Source organism: Elephantulus edwardii, unplaced genomic scaffold, assembly GCF_000299155.1.
Source record: "Elephantulus edwardii isolate Elephantulus edwardi_28Jun2011 unplaced genomic scaffold, EleEdw1.0 scaffold00014, whole genome shotgun sequence".
Lineage (NCBI taxonomy): Eukaryota > Metazoa > Chordata > Mammalia > Macroscelidea > Macroscelididae > Elephantulus > Elephantulus edwardii.
This window is the reverse complement of record NW_006399764.1, coordinates 16,747,016-16,765,997: the sequence shown is the minus strand read 5'-3', so window position 1 is coordinate 16,765,997 and position 18,982 is coordinate 16,747,016. Positions and strand designations below refer to the sequence as shown.

Below are 18,982 nucleotides of genomic sequence, written 5' to 3'. Positions count from 1 at the left end.
TTATTTTTTGCTATTTCCTTCAAAGCAGCTTGAACTTCTTATACTGTAGAATTTTTTTTTCTTTTCCTTGTCTAACCAAAGATTTGCTTAGTCATAAAAAGGAGAAAATTAAGACCTTTGGTTTGTCCCCGCTGTATTTAAGATCATCTCAAGAGTAAAAGTGATGAAATGAACACTGATAACTGAAGACCTGGCAGATTGTGGGAGGGAGGACAAGGTCATCATGAAGAAAGCAAATCTTTGAAAAGATAGAAGGAAGAAAAGACCAAATATTTGTCAGCAGACACTCTGAAATTTGCATTAGAATGGAAAGAGTCCAAAACAAAGGGAAGAACAATGCTTGTAATAAAATCCCTTATGTTCTTGCATTGATTTCGGCTCCCTGGTGTCCTTTAGGGGACTCGCGATTGTGGCACAACATTTATTGTCTCCAACACATGCACCCCATTACACCAATCACCGAGTCAATCCATCTCATCAAGGGTCTTCCTCTCCTGCGCTCTCCCTCCAGCCTCCTAAGCATGGTATACCTCTCCAAGGACCTGTCCCTCCTTGCAATATGCCCAAAGTATATCAGACGGAGCTTTAGAATCCCTGCCTCCAAGGAGCAGCCTGGTTTTACCCTCTCTAGGATGAAACTCCTTGTTCTCTATGCAGTCCATGTCCTAGATTAAAAAATTTGGAAGGTAGCTACCTGACCTTATAGGCATAAGGACTGTAGGGATCAGTATTTGTTCCCATACCAAAAAAAGGAACTCCAGCGGAATGTAGTAATTATTGAACAGTATTGTTAATACCACATGCAAGTAAAATCTTGCTGAAGATTATTTTATAACTACTGGAAAAATGAATTGAAAGGGAACTACCAGAAATCCTAGCTGGATTCAGTAGAGGCCATGGAATGTGAAGAATGTAATTCCTAAAGCCAGGTAGATCTTGTCTAAAAGCAAGAAATACCAGAAAGATGTTTGAGTTGTATTGACTCAAAAGCATGTAAGTGCAAAAGCATTTGACTGAATCATGCTATGGAACAAATTATAACTAACATTTGAGAAGCATGAGGATCCCAGAATACTCCTCTTTAATCCGATGAAAGCTTTACATAGACCAAGAAGTAGTTGTCCAGACAGAACAAGAAGATACTGCATGATTTAAAATCAGAACAAGTGTGCATCAGGAATGTGCCCTTTTTAGCATATCCATTTGGCCTGTGTGCTGAGGACATCATTCAAGAAGATAGACTTAAAAAAAAAAAATAAAAAAAAAAAGATGAACTTTGTAAAATATATGACATCAGGATTGGACAAAGACTTAACCAACATCCTGTGTTAGGAAGATGATATAATCTTTCATGCAGAAAGTGAAAAAGAATGGAAGCACTTGGTGTAAAAGATCAAAGACTACAGCTTTCAGTATGGGTTACATCATAACATCAAGAAAATAAAACGGCCCTCATTACTGGCCAGGAGGCCACGTAATGATGATGATGTGTGCCACTGAGCCAACTGTGACTCATTAGCGATGATTTTGAACCTTGCCCTATACTGAGTCAACCTCAGTCTCCCAGCACACCTGACCCCATTGCCACAGTCACTGTCCATCTCATCCAGTCTTCTCTTGTGCTAACCTTCAACTCTTCCAAGCAAAATATCCTTCTCTCCATGGACCAACCCCTCCTGACATCATGCCCAAAGTATGTGAAACAGAATTTCAAAATCTTTGCCTCAACGGACCGAACCTTGTTTTTGTGTGTGAGCAAAATTTGTATTTAGAATAAGCCAGCTGGACTCAGTGTAGATGATCTCAGTTTTGTTGGCAGCATTCACAGCATCACAGTCAGGAGCAAGTTGAAGATAGGCCTTCTCTCCATCAGGCCTAATCAAAGTGTTGACCTTAGCCACATCAGTGTCATAGAGCTTCTTTACAGCTTTTTAAATTTGGGGTTTGTTGGCCTTGACATCCACAGTGAATACAGTGTGTTATCTTCTGTCTTCTTCGTGGCTGACTCAGTGGTCAGGGGAAACTTGATGATGGTGTACTGGTCAAGCTTGTTGCTCCTGGGGGCGCTCTTCCAAGGGTATTTGGGCTGCCGTCAGAGTCTCAGCATCTTAGGCCCCTGGAAGGTGGGCGTGGATGCCCTTCAGGACTGCCTTCTTGGCCTTTAATGCCTTTGATTTGGATTCAGTTTTGGGAGGGGCAGAGAGGAAGATAGAACTTTTTGTTCTCTTGGCAGTCCATTGTATGTTCAGCACTCTTCTCCAGTACCATAGCTCAAAGGCATCATCTTCTGCGATCATCCTTAGTCATTGGCCAACCCTCAGATGCATCGGAAGCACTTGAAAAGACTATAGCTTTGATCCATGGCATCTTAGTCTTTAGACTGACATCATTGCTCTTTATCACTCTGGAAAAGTCTCTGGCAGCAGATAGTCCCAATTTGATTTCCTGGTTACTGATGTCAAAGGTATTGATTGTGGGTCCAAGTAATATGAAATCGTTAGTCCATCTGCCATGATGGCCTGGTTGGAGGATTTTTGTTGTGTTGATGTTATGCAGCCCGTATAAGAAGTCCTTGCTCTTCTGCAGCAAGTACTTGCAAGAAGATTGTATCATCTGCATAATGCAGGTTGTTGATGAGTTGTTCTCCAATCCTGATACCACATTCTTCTTCATAAAGTCCAGCCTCTCAAATGATCTCTGTTCACAGTATGTAGATTGAAAACGTGTGGAGAAAGGATACATCCGTGATCCACTCCTTTCTTGATTTTGAACCATGCAGTGCTCCCTTGCTCTGTTTGGACAACAGCTTCTTGGGCAGTATATAGGTTTCATGTACTCATAATTAAGTGTCCTGGGATCCCCATTCTTTTCAGTGTTAACCACGGTTTGTTGTGATCCACTCAGTCAAATGCCTTTGCACAGTTGACACACAGATAGACGGCCTTCTGGTACTCTCTGCTTTTAGCCACGATCCATCTGCCAGCAGCAGTGATATCCCTAGTGCCATGGCTTCTTCCAAACCCTGCTTGTATTTCTAGAAGATTCTTTTTAAAAAATACATAACCTTACAATTGTGAGGAAACTAGACAAACTTGAGGTTCTACAAAATAACAGATTGGAACGCTTAAAAAATGCCCAGATCATGAAAGACTGAAGAATCAATGAACTGAAAGAGACAGATTGCAATGTGGGATCTTATGGGAAGCCAATGCTAAATATTTGTAATAAACTGAATGCTATTTCAGGATGTGGGGGAGGCAGGGTTCAAGCTAGAGTTCACCCTGAGGCATTAAGTCAATCCTTAAGGGTTTACCAGATTCTTGCATTTGCTAACCCCTCCCTCCTGAGTCTAGCAGAAGGTTTTCAATAAAAAGAGTTTGGCTTCATTTGCATTGAATTCTCTTTGTGATTTACTTCCAGATAATGTTCAGTGAAGATACAGAGGAGCTTGGCTTGGGGTCTTCAGTTAGAACTGCTGGCCCCCTGTTTTATGCTCACTGTTCTATCTCATACCTGGCTGTATGTCTCATTATTAATAATTATAAAATTACTTTACCCTCGGTCTGCAACAGGGTCTAAGCAGGCATTAAATTTAAAAGCTTTTGAGGTCTAAGTTAAGTCTAAATAATATTGTACCAGTGCTGATTTCCTGGTGTTAATAATTCGTTGGTGAGGTGTTTATATCAGATTAGCTGTGTGAGACACCTAGGACAGCTCTTTACTAATTTTGGCAGCTTTCCTGGTAATTTAAAATTCATCCAAAATGTTAAGTTTTAAGGAAAAGTTTTAAAGGACTGGCAAAGATTTGTTGTGTTGGTTTTTTTCTGCTCTTTACAACAGGATTAGAAAGAGGCAGATGGAGCAGAGGGAAGAAACCATAACGATTGACCGTGTATGCAGACAGGAAACGTTCGCCTACGAGATGGTAAGAGGCATGGCTTTCCCCCTTCCCACCTCAGCAGTGATGTCGCTGACATGGGTTAAGTCTTGGCAGTGCCTGGGTGTTCACCTCATATTGGATGTACTTAGCTGAAAACCATGAGAAAAACTTCACTTGGGCTGAGAACAAGAGGGAATAAAATTCAAATGACCTTGGAATGATTGCCTTGGTGGCTGAGTGCTAGGCTGTTAACTAGAAAGTTAGCATTTCAGACCCACCAGCAGCTCCGGACAAGAAAGATGTGGCACTCTGCCCTCATTACGGCTACAGCTGTGGAAACTGAGGCACTTTTGACTCGTCCTTTGGGGTGTCCGTGAGTAAGAAGGGATTTGGTATCAGTGAGTAGTGTGGTTTATGTAGGTGACTCTTTTTCAAAGCTGCTTTCCCCCCTCCTCCCTTTGCTTTAAACTCATGCCATTTTACCAGCTTACTCTTTCCTCCTACCCCTCTTAATTCTGGTACAGTTTAAGGCTTTTTGGGGATGGAGGGATGGGTCTGGAAGAGATTAGTGCAGTGAACCTTTCATTTATTTTGAAAGAACAAAGAAGTGGGAAGGGACTGTTTGAACAGCGAAAGGAGACAGCTTTCCTAGGGAGAAAGCTGTGGGTTTTTTCTCCTTTCTCCCGTCCACCTTGCTTCTCATCTCTAGTAACCCCCCCCCAAGATTAATTCTGTGTAGAAACCATTTCTTAGCTCTTTATAGCATTTCATTTATCCATTTTCCCATTGATTCTTAGGCTATTTATAGTGTTGCCATCAGCATGAGGTAAGTCAGATTGTGGTGCAGTTGTTTATTCCCTGGGATGTATGCTTCATTGTGGGGTTGATGGACTGAATGCTGCTTCTATTCCCTATTTTCTAAGGAAGCAGCAAACTGGTTGCACCATTTTACATTCCCACCAGTGGTGTATGAGAATTCTTACCTCTCCAGATTCTTGCCAGCATTTGTTTTGTGTCTTCTTGAACATGGCTATTTTTGCTGAGACGAGAGCTCCTTGTTTGGATTTCATTTCTCTGGCGCCTTGTGGTAAAAAGCTGTGCTGCAATTCTGAAGGCACACGGTGCGAGGCGATGAGCTGCTTTACAGGAGAAGGATGGGCAGTCTCTTCCCATGCGATTAGCTGTCTCTGAAAACTCCCAGGCGGTCAGCTGTGAGTCGGTTCTGCCTCTGTGGTACATGGTACACAACAGCAACAGTGGTCTACTGGTAAGAAGCTGTGCTGTAATCCCAGAGGCATGCAGTTCGAATCCACTAGCAGCACTGCAGGAGAAGGAAGAAAAATCTCCTTGCTGTGATTTACTGCCTCTAAAAACTCTCTGGAGGGTCAGTTGTGGGTCTGTTCTTTCCCAATGGCACACAACAACAGTAGCTATTGATCTTGAGATTTTGAAGATATTCTTAATCCTCATTCATTGCAGACAGTATTTGGTGGCACTCCCCAGTTGAAACAAGCTTGGAAGCAGGAGTGGCGTCCATTTCCGTAATAGCTTGCCTCTGGAAAACCTATGAACCTGGAGAAACGATGAAAGTCACACGAGTGTTGAAGACTTTCCTTCATAGGGTCACTATGAGTCACCTGACAGCACTTAACAGCAGCAATTCATTGTCATGTAAAATCTTTGATACAGTTTAGGTTGGGGAGTACTGAATAATTTCAAGCTAGTAGACATGATGAGTTCATTGAGTAAATTTTCCTGGCACACCTGCGTGTCACACACTGCTGTGCGCTGGGTAGTACCTCTTTTGTACCTTTTTGTCGTGGCCACTTCACTCTGATGAGTTCTTCCTCATGGTTGCTTAGCACATACACAGGTCTGATACCTGAGCATGTCCTCAGAAGCCCTGATGGCCTAGTGGGTCAGGAATTGCTGGCCGTTCACCCTCACCAGCTGCTCCTCGGGAGAAGGATGGTGGCTCCTTACCTGAATTTATAGCCCCTGAAAACCTGCTGCATGATCAGCTCTGAGTCAGTCTGACTTGTTGGTCACGAGTAACAGCATCAAACATGCCAGTGATGTAAAGTATCAGGGACTTTAGAGCAAACACATCTGTGTGTACTTGCATCTTAATTTTGGTGTGAACTTGGATGTATCTGAGCTTCAGCTGTAAAAGAGCTCAGAAATAAAAGGAGATGGAGGGACGTAGAAGCTTTAGTAACTATGAAGTGCTAGAATTGTGCCAACAGTGAGGAGTCCTGGGGCACACATGGTTAAGAACTCAATTAACCGCCTCCCCCAAAATACCCTCCCCCACTCCCCAGGCTCTGAAGGAGAAAGATCTGGAGAACTGCTCACCTAGAGATGAGAAGAAGACTCCATGGGGACAATTCCACTCCGTCACATGCAGTTGCTATGAATGATCACATCTAACAACATGCCAGCTTTGGATAATATCTGTTTTATTATCAGTCACTAGTTTTATTATCACATACTGACCAGTTAGTGACAGATGTCCTGTTAGATGCTTTCTATACACATTTCCAGCATCAGCACTATATAGTAAGTGTTTTCTGTTTGCTTTTGTTTTTTCCTTTCTTTAACACAGGTGAAAATAAAGCTTAGGGTGATTTAATGGTTCCTGAGGTAGGCTTGATCCATCCTTTGCTCCAGCCGCACGCTGCCTCTCCTGTGAGTCCTGGGCCTCTGCCAGCTCTCTTACTTTAGTGCTTTTATTCCCTCAGGAGTCACATGCCATGGGGAAAAGGCCTGCGAACCCAGCAGACCTCGTTCCAGAAGGGGAGCTTATCCTCTCTCTGAATATCTTGTACCCTGTTATATTTCAGAAGGTCAGTGCTAACAACTTTGCAGTTTCACAGATCATGTAACTTTTGTCCTAGAGTCTAGATTTTGAAGAGTCTCAGGCCTTAAGCTTCAGTACAGAAATGTGAGTGTATGGTATCAGCATGATTTGCAGAGGTGAGTCTTCGTGGATTCCATGTTTGAATGCAGAACATTGGAAATAAAGTAAAAATTGGAGTAACTTCTGTGTCAGAAGCAATACAAAGTGTATGTAAATCCAAATATATTCTGTAAGGGTTTTGTGGATTTGGTGGGGGTGTGGGGGGGGATTCAAGAAATTAGGTGATCTTTGTTCACCATTTCAGAATACTTTGGAAATTCTTTAACTATGTAAAACTTGTTGATGAAAATACAAAATGTGAAGAATTTAGAGTACCCAGAAATTTCTGAGTGACTCCCAGAGTGAATGACTTCTTGGTTTAGATGTACCTGAAATAACAACACAGTTTAATTGAAATGTTAACTGTAAGCATTCCGTGAGTTAAGGACGAGATCCATTCCTAACTGTCTTTATGAATTTGTAGTTGGCATGTATACATATGGTTATTATTTCAGTCTTTCATTAGTGCAGGGAAAGGCTCAAAGCCTTTTTAGTTCTTTAAAAGCTCCCTGTGCAGTAAGAGAAAGTGATTGTGGTGAGGAATGTGCTATGGGAATAGGCATTGGTTCAGTCATTTCCAAGTTTGCCTGACATTAAAGGGCAATTGTGTCTAAGTGGATCATTCGTAACCCAGAAACTGCCTGTGTACAAATAATGACTTAGTAAATAAATAATTACCTGGGATGTAATTAGTACTAATTAGGTTGTTTCTGTGTAGAAATGTTCAGAAGACCAACAACACAAAACAGATTAACTTAATGAAAGTAGCTTTCAGGAAGTTTTAGGAGAGAACTGCTAGATGAAATTCTGTCCCAGAGTTTTTTAAGCTAAGGCCAACTTAGAGCCTTTTGATTATTATCTTTAGCTTAAATTTTAGACAGTAATGTAACATAAATTTGACCATGGCAGATTTTTGTTTTTATAATGACTTTCTGTCCAAGTAGAAACTGAATTATTTGTCACTTGACTTCTAGCACAAAGAACACAAACCGTACTAGACCGTCCTGGTCCTGGGCAGTCAGAAGCTCACAGAACTGGGGGATTCCATCTGCTGCGTCAGTGACCTCCAGATTGGGGGGGAATTCAGCAACACGCCTGACCAAGCTCCTGAGCACATCAGCAAAGTAAGCAAATTCTTCCCCCATAAAAAGAGAGGAACTGCTAAGCAGCTAAGGAAACAGCCCATCTTTTTCCTGCAGAGTAACTGATGGATTTGAAATGATCACTTTTGGATTGATAACACAACTCTCAACCCACTAGGCCACCAGAGCTCCTTAAGCATTTTATTAAATGTTTCATTCTTCCATGGCTTTCCATTAAGCTACTAATCTTGTCATTTTTGGATTACAATCACAGTGACTGTCTACTTCTGAGCTTGACTCCTTAGGCTGGCATCTGAGGCTTTGCTGCCTGTTTTTCACACTTTATGCTTCAACCACAAATTTGTGTATCCTTCTGATGTGACCTTTTCATGTCTTGAGTGTTTGAATGTGGCCCTGTCTGCCTCGTGAGTGCATACTTATATTTCCAAACTCAGCTCAAGATTCGCCAATAATTACATAAATTTTCTTTTCTCTAACTTTCCTCTCTGGCCAACATAGCACCTTTTTGTTAGTTCATTATAACACTATAGCACTTATGGATCCATCTGCACTACAAGTCTGGGATAAAGCTAACTCTAAAATGTAATATATCTTGCTACAGTTTATTTGTGAACTGTAATAATTCAAGAATATTTAAAATATATAGAGAAATCATTTTAAGTATTTTCTAGTCAAATTTGAAAAAACAGTCCCTTCAGATTTTAATCTGTAGGTTTAAGCATTGCTCAGACTACTTTTTTTTATCAGTAATCTGTTTAGTGTCTTTTCTGGAAGAATGCTAAGGTAATAGTTTAATACACTAATGATCCTCTTATTATACAGCATTTACTGTAAAGGGAAAACAGCATAAGTTTTGATTTGTAAAAATATCCTTACTTTCTCTTTGACTCTACAGTTACAGATTTTTAGGAATATTTCTGATATTAATACAGCTGATTTGAATGTTTAACAAGAGAGAAAATTGGCTAACCATGGTTAGCCATGGTGGATAGAGTTTGGTAGCGCTCCCAGATTAAGACAGAGTAGGAAGCAAGATTGACATCCATTTCTTAGATAACAGGCCTTAGAAAACCCTATGCACACTAGAGGAATGAGGATAGTGAAGTGTGAGGATGGCACAAGGTGGGACAGGGTTCAGATCTTTTTGTTCACAGGGTTGCTGTGTCCTCAGCTCAACAGCACCTGACAACAAGAAGTGGTTGCCATAAGACATACTCAGCAGCACTTGACAAGTAGTTGGCCAACAAGTGCTAAAACGTGTGTGTGTGTGTGTGTGTGTGTGTAAGTAAAAGGGAAATAGTAGTATTAGACTCTTACAAATCCATTTGGTTTAATAAGAGATAGAACTTTTTATACTAGTTTTTCTTTGTTGGCTGATTATCCCCTTCCCTCCCCCACAAGCTTATCAGCCAGACTCGCTGAGGTCCTGTCAAAAGTAGGGAAACTACTGAGGATTTCTCATTATTACTGAGACTGAAAGTTCATCACTGTTGAGACACAGATTGTTCATAGCTTCTGTTACCCATTTATATACTAAGTAAATGAAAGTTGTTAGTGACATGATTTAAATGGGAAGCATTTTTCTTGAGTTTTTCTTCTAAAATCCTTTTTTGGGGGTAGTCTGTTCATAACTATGAGAATGCATTGCTATCAAGTTGAATCTGACTCATAGAGACTATAAAACCGACTAGAACTGTCCCCTTAGGTCTGTGGCCTGTATGGAGATGGACAACTTCCTCTTTCTCCAGCAGGGGCGCTGATGAGTTCAAACCTCTGACCTTTGGTTAACCGCCAAGCCCTTAACCATGGCACCACCAGGGCCTCTTTCAAGAACATTAGATTGCTTAAAATCACTTAAGATGAAATTCTGCAGGAGCATTTTATGTTTGTTTGTTTTTTAAATTTATTATTTTTGTGTGTGTACCATCAGATCTGACTGGTACAGGAGGAGATTGTCCCTCCTCCCCGGCAGAGCATCTGGTGGGTTCGAACCGTGCACCTCTGGGATTGCAGTGCAGCTTCTTGCCACTAGGCCACCAGAGTTCCGTGCATTTTATGTTTTTGTTTCTAAGTTTCGCGTCCCATCTTTGAGGGAATAGATGTCTGCTGAGTCACAGATTGTGTGCTGTAGCTGCCAGGCATAGCATTTATAGAGCTTCATATCCTTTTATCTCTGTAATAACATGTGAAGAAGATAAGAGTGTTAGTATATTTAATTGATGAGGTAACCTGAGATCATTGAGTGAGTGATCTAAGAGCAAATAACACATTCACTCTTGATATGGTGCTGTCTAGTCCCAGCACCAAATCATCTATACGTGGTGGTTAAGTACCATTGAGTGGGCTATGACTTGTAGCCACCCTTTGAAGAGCGGATCTGAACCCGCCCGATCCTGTCCGTCCTGACCCTCTACTCAAGTCCCCCACCACAGTCACTGTGTCAGTCCATCTCATTGAGGGTCTTTCTCTCCTTCACAGACCCTCCACCTTTCCAAGCACAACATCCTTTTTCAAGGACTGTCCCTCCTAACAGCATGCCCAAAGTATGTAAGACAGAGTTTGACTGTCTTTGCCTCCCAGGAGCACCCTGGCTGCACCTTTTCCAGCACATAGTTGTTTGTTGTTTTGGCAGTCCATGGCGTACTCAGCACTATTCTCCAGCATCACAACACAGAGGCATCATTTCTTTTGCCATCCTTATCATTTTCCGGCATTCAGTTCCATAGCAAGTCATTGAAAAGATCATGGTTCTCTTCTCCAGTCTATCATGATGTTCCCTATTGGTCTGCCGGGAAGGATTTTTGTTTCTTGATGTTCTAACCCATATTGAAGACTTTCATCCTCTGCTACAGGCCTTTCAAGTTCTCATTTTCAGCAAAGAAGGTTCTATCATCTGCATAACATAGGTTGTTGATGAGTCTTGCTCTGATCCTGATGCCACATTCTTCTTCACGTAGTTCTGCTTCTTGAATGATTTGTTCAGCATACAGATTGAATAGGTACGAAGAACTGCTACATCCCTAAAGCACACCCTTCCTGATTTTAAACCATGCAGATTCCCTTGCTCTGTTGAGACAGTAGCTTCTTGGTCTAGGTCTAGGTTTCACATGAGCATAAATGTCTGGAATTCCCATTCTTCTCAATGTCAGCCATAATTTGTTATGATCCACACAGTCAAAAGCCTTTGAATAGTCATTAACATGTGGCCGCACACTTTTAAATTGACAACCATGCTTAGAAACACATTTTTTCCCAATTGTTTATGACTGCCATATGAAATTGAGGGTCAGTTGTTGATGTCGAATGATATTCCTTTTTTTGTTAATTAAAATGTGCAGGATGGCTGTAGCAGTCATTTGCATCAATGTGTTAAATACAAATTGACATTCTAGTATTCTCTGCTTTCAGCCCAGATCCATGTGACATCAGCAGTAATATCCCTCGGCTTATGCCCATAAATGGGAGAATAAGGATAAAAAGAAACCCCAAAGTAGTAGAAATTAGGTAAATGAATAAGTCATCGTACTACCTGAAAGTTATGCATCTCTCCTGTAGTTGACAGACTGCTTTGACTTTCCCCCCAACCCTGTACGGTAGCCCGACAGTGATTCTTCTTCTCCCTTTAGAACTGAAGTGCGAGTAGATTGTTATTACATACATCATTAGCACACAGGGTCGCAGCTAGTTGCCGGTAGGTCAAGTGGTCGTCTGTTTTTATGCAAGGGGCTTTGTCCAAGCCTGGGTGTAGGGTGCCAGGGTCTGCGTGCACATGAGTATCTCCGATTCCAGAGAGCTTTGGAACGTGCTTGTATCTGGACCCCATCCTCAAGGATTCTCATTCAAGGGTCTGAGGTGAGGCGAAGTCTTTAGTTATTCTTGTGTTAATAACATGCCTCCAGGATTAAAAGCCATCTTCGTGCAAAGTCTGATTGGAAATTAAAAATCTCCTGTGTGCTGCCACCCTACGACTTTGGGCAGCCTAAAAGAGGAAGAATAGAAATATACATTTGCCTGTTTGAGGGTTACTGAATAAAATACTGAGGAATGTTTATAGACGCATATTGGAAAGACAAATATGCCAGAAAAACAGAACTTGGTCAGTGTCAGGGATTTCTGGTGGCCTCGTGGCTCGGGAATTGTGCTGCCATCTCGCAGGCGGGAAGTTCTAATGCTCCTTGAGAGAAAGATGAACAGCCTCCTCCTGGGTGATTTATAGCCTCTGGAAACCGACTAGAGGGCCCGTGTCAGTCAGTAGTTACTCGACAGCAATGAGTTGAGTTTATGGTATCTTTGAGAATATGGCTTTTTCCGTTCTCTCTACTGTCCAAAATAGCTGCCACTGCTGTTTGTTTATATATAATAATTTCGGTGTTTATTCTATTTCTGATTATTTTCATATATTTCATAGATTTAAATCCAAACTAGTAATTAAAACAGCAGCAGGGTAAAATCCTGGTGTCTCACAGTATTTGTCACATACTAAATTTCCATTAAACTACTAAACTGAGCATGTTCTGTGAGGTTAATGATGTTACGTACTGTTAACCTGCATTAGTGCACATATTCTATACAAAAAGGTAAATAGAGCAGTTTCAAAATTGTTAATAGTGGGCTTTCAGCACTACTTGTTTTCTTGTAGGATCTGTACAAATCAGCCTTCTTTTATTTTGAAGGAACATTTTACAATGATAAACGATACCCTGAATGCAGAGATCTGAGCAGGTATGCTTTCTGAAAATTTTAATGTCTAGTTCTCAAAATAATTGTCAGTAAATCCTGTTACTTATGTGTTCAAACCTTTGTCCAAGAATTACAGTGTTTGTCTGTTGGGGAAAATGACACTTTCCGTTTTTCATTGTCAAGAGGTGACTCACCATCCAGGGTCCTGCTGCTGCATGATGGATGGAGAAAACCTTAGCCTTCTTAATTGTAACCTGTGTCAATCTCTTTGGTCTCCTCCCAAGGATAGAGCTGCCCAGCGGCAGTTAACTGGGTGGGCGAGTGTGTATATGCAGAAAACTGCAGCCACAGACCTTTTCTGTCTTGTAAGGATTTCTTGAACCATGATGTGTCTGTGCTCTTCCTCTCCACAGAACCATCATCGAGTGGTCAGAGTCCCATGACAGAGGCTATGGGAAATTTCAGGCTGCCAGTATGGAAGATTTCACCTTCAATGACTTGTCCATCAAACTGGGCTTTCCTTACTTATATTGTCACCAGGGAGACTGTGAACATGTTGTCATCATTACCGACATAAGGTGGGTGGCAGCACTTGGAACATTCTGTTAGCAGTACTCTTTTCTTTCTCTTTTATTTTATGGCACAGGCGTTTGGGGGAAAAAAAGAAAGGCATAAGTGACTGCAGCTTGACGTGGCTTGCCATCCAAAAGCTCGCCCTTGTGTCTCTTTGCATTCATAGGTTTGGTCATCCATCTTCATAAGATACATTTTACTGTTTCTTGACAGCCGAACATCTGTCAGTACCTTTAGTAGTGTGTGTCTCCACTTGCCTATTAAGTAGCTCTTACTCATTTGACAGTCTTCCATTTCATGTATTACGTAGACCCTTTACTTTGCACATTTCAACTTATTACCAGGTTTCTAGTATTTCATTTTTTTTTGCCAAAGTTTTCAGAAGAGGAAGAGGAATAGGAAGTGAATCCTACCATTGATGACTGAAGTCTTTATGCTTTTGTGAAGCCTGGGAAGGCTCTGAGCTTGTCTACACTGATCTGTTTAGCTGAAATCTCTGTCCTTTATGAATACAGATACCATTTATACAGTTATTTAACTGATAGGAAAACTCCTTTTAGAAATGATTCATAAATTCTACTGTCTCTAGTTTGATCCCTTTTTGGGTGTTTTTTATGGCACTTTTACTTACACTTACCCTTAGGAAAACCTCATATATTTATTTGTTCTTTAGAACACAGCCAAGGCCTTTTAAGTCTCTAAAAGTTCTTTCATTTTTTTCCAAAGGAGCTTCTGATAAAAATGACCTAGCCGTGCTTACCAAGTCTGATATTCTCTAGGGAGAGTTCAGAATCTCTACCTTTGAGGAGGTCCAGGAAGCACTAAATTTAATTATACCCCATGTGATTTTACTCTGAGGTCACTTTAGGAACCACTGCATCTGTCAGGTCCCTGTCCTATTTACCTAGCAGTTCTACTTTTGTCATATCGGTCACCTGGACATAGCACCATTACCCCTGTGCCCACCCATACACTGAGGCAGTATACACTATTCCGTGTGAATCTAGCTTGCTGGAAGGTAAAGTGCAAATGGGAGTGAACCTCCCTAATGTTAAGGAATGAAATCCCTTCCAAGGCTTCACCATCCATCTCATGAGCTCACTTTTAGAATTCTAATTTTAGGCTAGAAAAGGCCAGGATTTAAAAACAAAGTCTATAACAAATTTTGGTTAGAGGGACTATTTAACGTATCATTAATACCTTCTTAGAAAACTTCTTTAGCAAAATATATTTACTCCATTTTATTACTTAGAAAATAACACTAAAATCATCACTGCTGAAATGTTGAGTACATTACAGCAGAGAAAATAACTGAATGTGAAAGGAGTGATAGAGAATTTTATTCTTCAAAAGGTAGTAACTTGCCCCATAAAATTAGGGGGAAAAAAACTCTTTAGGGATTTTGGCTTATTGGAAGGAAAAATGCTGAGAGCAAAATTAAAATTCTTTTTGCAGCAATGTTTCTCACCAGGTAGTTAAGAGTTTAATGTATAGAATGGAGATTGATTTTTGGAAACTAAGGATGCAAGAAACAGAGGGTCAGCTAAAGAGAGGAGTTTAATGTATAGAATGGAGATTGATTTTTGGAAACTAAGGATGCAAGAAACAGAGGGTCAGCTAAAGAGAGGAAGCCCCTCAGTGAGAGGGCTTGCTGTAGTGACTGCAGCAATGGGTTTGTGCGTGTCTTAAGTTTGGATACAGTGCCAAATGTGTCTCACCTCATGGGAACATGTATTTGTCATCTTTTGTATCTTACTAGCATTTAACTTTATATGCATGCAAATAGATGTGCGCAGCAAAACCAGCCTTCCTTCTAGTCGGATGTTTAACACGGGGCATATGTAAATAGGAACTATCACCTGGAGAGGTTAGGCAGAAAAGCTCTTTCTGGTCGTAATGTAAACATTAAATATCTGCTTTACCAAAATAAGAGCTCTATTAGGGGAAAGTGAGGAGCTAAAGTCAACAGAAAGTTAAGTACCTAGGAGGTGAGTGAGGAGAGCCTGAAAGACCTCACCAGATGGGCTCCTTGAGCCATTACATTTTGCATGGGCTGTTCTTCCTGTAAAGAAGAGGGCTGTGACTTGAATAAGCATAAAGATGATCCCGGTTTCCTCACACAGCCTGTGCTCCCTGACACCCAAAGGCCAACAGGCAGATTCTTAAAGCAGGGCTAAACCAAAGAAACCATGATGTCTTCTATTCCCGAAATAAAAACAAGTTACATTCTGTCAGGGACTTTCCTGAGGAACTTGGAGAACTCACACTACAAGTCATCTTCATCTTTCTAATTTAATCACTGCCGTTCTTTACTAACCTTTTAGGGCTTTAATAATTTTTTTAGAGTGACATGGAAATTCGCTAACCTTTTCTTACTCAAATAATCTGTGACCAGTCTCATTTTACTTCCACTTAAAAATGTAATGCTTCTGAAATATCTGACACAGCAAGTTCTACAAATTCATTTACCAACAGGAGCCAAATTTAGGCTTTAATGACGATGACAATCAAATTATCTAGGAAAAGGGATGCTTGCAACCAAGTCTTAACAAAAACAGTAGCCTAATAAATCGCAGTCTCCATACTAAGTCTCGGTCAAAGATTCTAAGGGAAAACATATCTTAAAAAAATGCTACATGTCTCCCTTAGAGTAAGCACATAGCACCATAGATTTGAGAAGGCCTCACAGGAAAGAAAAGAGGTTCAGTTAAAAAAAAGTTTGTGCAGACCTGCTAGAACAAATTAGTTTTCCAAAACTTCCTGTCTTTAATAATTTGTTTTTTTGTGTGTGTGAAAGGCTTGTGCATCATGATGACTGCCTGGATAGAACACTTTATCCTCTTTTAATCAAGAAGCACTGGCTCTGGACCAGAAAATGTTTTGTTTGTAAAATGTACACTGCCAGGTAATTGATACTTTTGACTTCCTGTTATTTCAGCTATTTTCTGTTTTGGATCTGAGGATTTATACTTTGGGATATAAATATTAAGGAGATTTTATACCCTAAAAGGATGCTAATCTGTGTTTTTGTATTATTCCAGAAGTCCAGGGGCGGTCAGGTTTTAATACAGTGGTTGACTAAAGCCATAAGCAGTCTTTCTGCCTCCTTCCTACAGTCAGCAAACTCCTTCACAACTCCCCCCTCTGTGGAAGAGTGCAGTGCCTCACAGAGAGCATCGTGGCGTGCCAATCCATTGTTAGGTCCCCTCAAGTTTTTGTGGGCGTTTTCAAAGCCATTATAATGTTAGGGAAACCATCACTGCATTTTGGGCCTTCTAGAATTTTCTATATCCATTACCCTGCTTTTCAGGGCCTTAATTCCTTGTCTATTGGCTTCATGGATTTTTTTTTCATTCAATAAAATTGTCTTACACAATTCTGTTTAGCTTTCAGAAGGTGTTTCTTACTGTGACTCAGAAGAGAGTAGTGTTTAAGCAGGTGGTCCATAAGATGCAGATTCAGAGTAGGTGTCGTTTTTTTAACACCATCTCTGGCCAAAACCATATTCTAGATAATTATCTTAAATTCTAGGTGAAACAGCTGGAGTTTTCAAATTAAACAGTATTGATTAGCCAGTTAAAAGAAAGTATCAGATAGAGTATCTAAATTAGGTTTTCCTAGGTTGCCTGTGAAAGAGAAATGGCTGTGTTCATAGTAGGGGTTTAAGACAGCTATGTGATGATAACTTGTATGATGCTTTCAAATACAGATTTTCTACAGGGAGGTCTTTCAGGGAAATAGCATTCTGCAGTACTTAATGTTAGGTGTCCTTTTTGCCTATTTGTATTAGTGGTTCAATGTTTGTATGTATACAAAATATACTATTACAGGTCATAATATGAAAAATTTGATTATACTGACATCCATCTTTTCTAACAACTACAGGTGGGTGACCAACAGTGACAGTTTTGCACCAGAGGATCCGTGTTTCTTTTGTGATGTTTGCTTCCGAATGCTTCACTATGATTCAGAAGGCAACAAACTGGGGGAATTTCTCGCTTATCCTTATGTTGATCCAGGAACCTTCAATTGAAGATAATGCAAAGGAGCCTTTAGAAAACGAACTATCCTCCTGGATGGTGAGGAAAATGACCTAGTGAACAGTTAAAGCCACACGAGTCATCACGTCCTGTTTTCTAATGTACTAACAGAATTGTATTTAATGCTTTCAAACGTGAATACAGTACATATTTTCATATTTTTTAATTTTGTGCTCTTTACATGTGAATACATGTATACACTCTGAATACAAGTCCCTTGTCGGATGTATGTATTCTTTTTTCAGTCTGCCTTGCCCATTCTGTATCCAGAGCACTTTTTTTGCTCTTTGCTATCAAGTGATGAAAGTACTCTTTGAAGACTATGAGAGCTACACCTTATAACTCAAGACTTCCAAGGTATAATCTCTTTTTTAGTACTTAATAGAAATAAGATGTTATTTAACAAATAAAGTATTGTGAATCTTATATTGGGGTCTTTTGTTGCACTGTTTCTGGGTAGAAAAGTAGACATACTAAACATGTTAATGAAATTATTTCTACATACCTAATAGGTCACATTTCTTCTTAGTACATAAGTGACACTTCATTTCTAGATAAGTTTCTGTGAACCACTTTAAAATATATCCCAATTTAGTAATTGCATGATACAAAGAAATAGCATAATGCATGCAACACAGACTCTGTAGAAAGCCAGATCCTGTGACTGATAGGTCAAGTTCACGCAAGCCTTAAAACTCAGCTCTAAGAAACCCCCTAGGTTAACTCCCTATCCACAATAACCCTTGTTCAAGAATCCTTTCATTCTGAATCTTCAGAGTCTGCAGTTGTGACAATCATAGAAAATTGTTCTATTTGAGGGATCTTCTGGAAACTTTGTTTTAGGTGGAAAATTAAAATTTCACAATGCTATGAAATACTTCAATTTAAATGTATTCATCTCTTTCTCTTCTAGGTTGTATGAAATTCCTACTAAATTTCACATTTCCTTGGATGACTAAGAAAAGGCTTACCACATCAAAAACTGGTGAGGCCCACACACTTACGCAAAAGACTGGCTATGAAATGCACTTTACTGACAGAAATGCCGGACTCCCAGTTAAGAGAGTCCATGCGGAGATGCAAGTACTTGCTCCTGGTATGTCTAGTAGTGTCTCATGGATTCAGTTATATACTCACAGCTTGTGTTGTGCATAAATTTTAACTTTTGGTTAAGAAGTATCCTGATGTAAGCGACCTTAGGACTAGAAGGGTGTATAGTGCTCTGGTGGTCTACTGGCAAGTCACTGCTTGATGGCAGAAAGATGAGCAGTCTCCTCCCGTGTTGACAGCCTCTGAAAACCCAGTCTGTCAGCTATGAATCAGTTCTGACTCAACAGAACCCAACAGCAGAGTAACAGTGTGAGCGAGCAAGAGAGAATGAATGTGTCTGTATGCTGGAAAAAACTTTGATAAATACTTGATTTACCCAATTCTTTAAAATCTACAGGTAAACTATCTTTCTTTCATTAGAAGCCAATAATAGTTATACATTCTCATTTTATACTCAGTTGACTTAATGAACAGAAACAATTATAATAGGTGTTACTGCATTTTATTTCATTGAGTGCCTGATGGAAAACATTCAGCAAATCTCTATTCCATCTTCAGAGTTGAGAGCAGATTATCTACTTGCTAACAGTGGTTTAGTTCAGTTCTTCAGTTTAAGTTTCCTGGTGAAATCAGGAAGATAGATGCTAGATGGCTCTCCGCATTTGTTTGCCAGTGTGTTGTATACGAGAATAACAAG

General features: G+C 40.3%; 1 protein-coding gene across 1 annotated transcript in view; it reads left to right on the top strand.

Annotated features, from left to right (window-relative positions):
* Positions 1-17,228, top strand: part of SNAPC3 (small nuclear RNA activating complex, polypeptide 3, 50kDa) — a 23,356-nt gene extending 6,128 nt beyond the window's left edge. Inside the window, 7 exon segments of the mRNA XM_006881288.1 lie at positions 3,841-3,925; positions 6,622-6,726; positions 7,814-7,963; positions 12,582-12,664; positions 13,036-13,200; positions 15,993-16,100; positions 17,081-17,228. Coding sequence (XP_006881350.1) covers positions 3,841-3,925; positions 6,622-6,726; positions 7,814-7,963; positions 12,582-12,664; positions 13,036-13,200; positions 15,993-16,100; positions 17,081-17,228 — 844 coding nt within the window.
* The last annotated feature ends 1,754 nt before the right edge of the window (positions 17,229-18,982 follow it).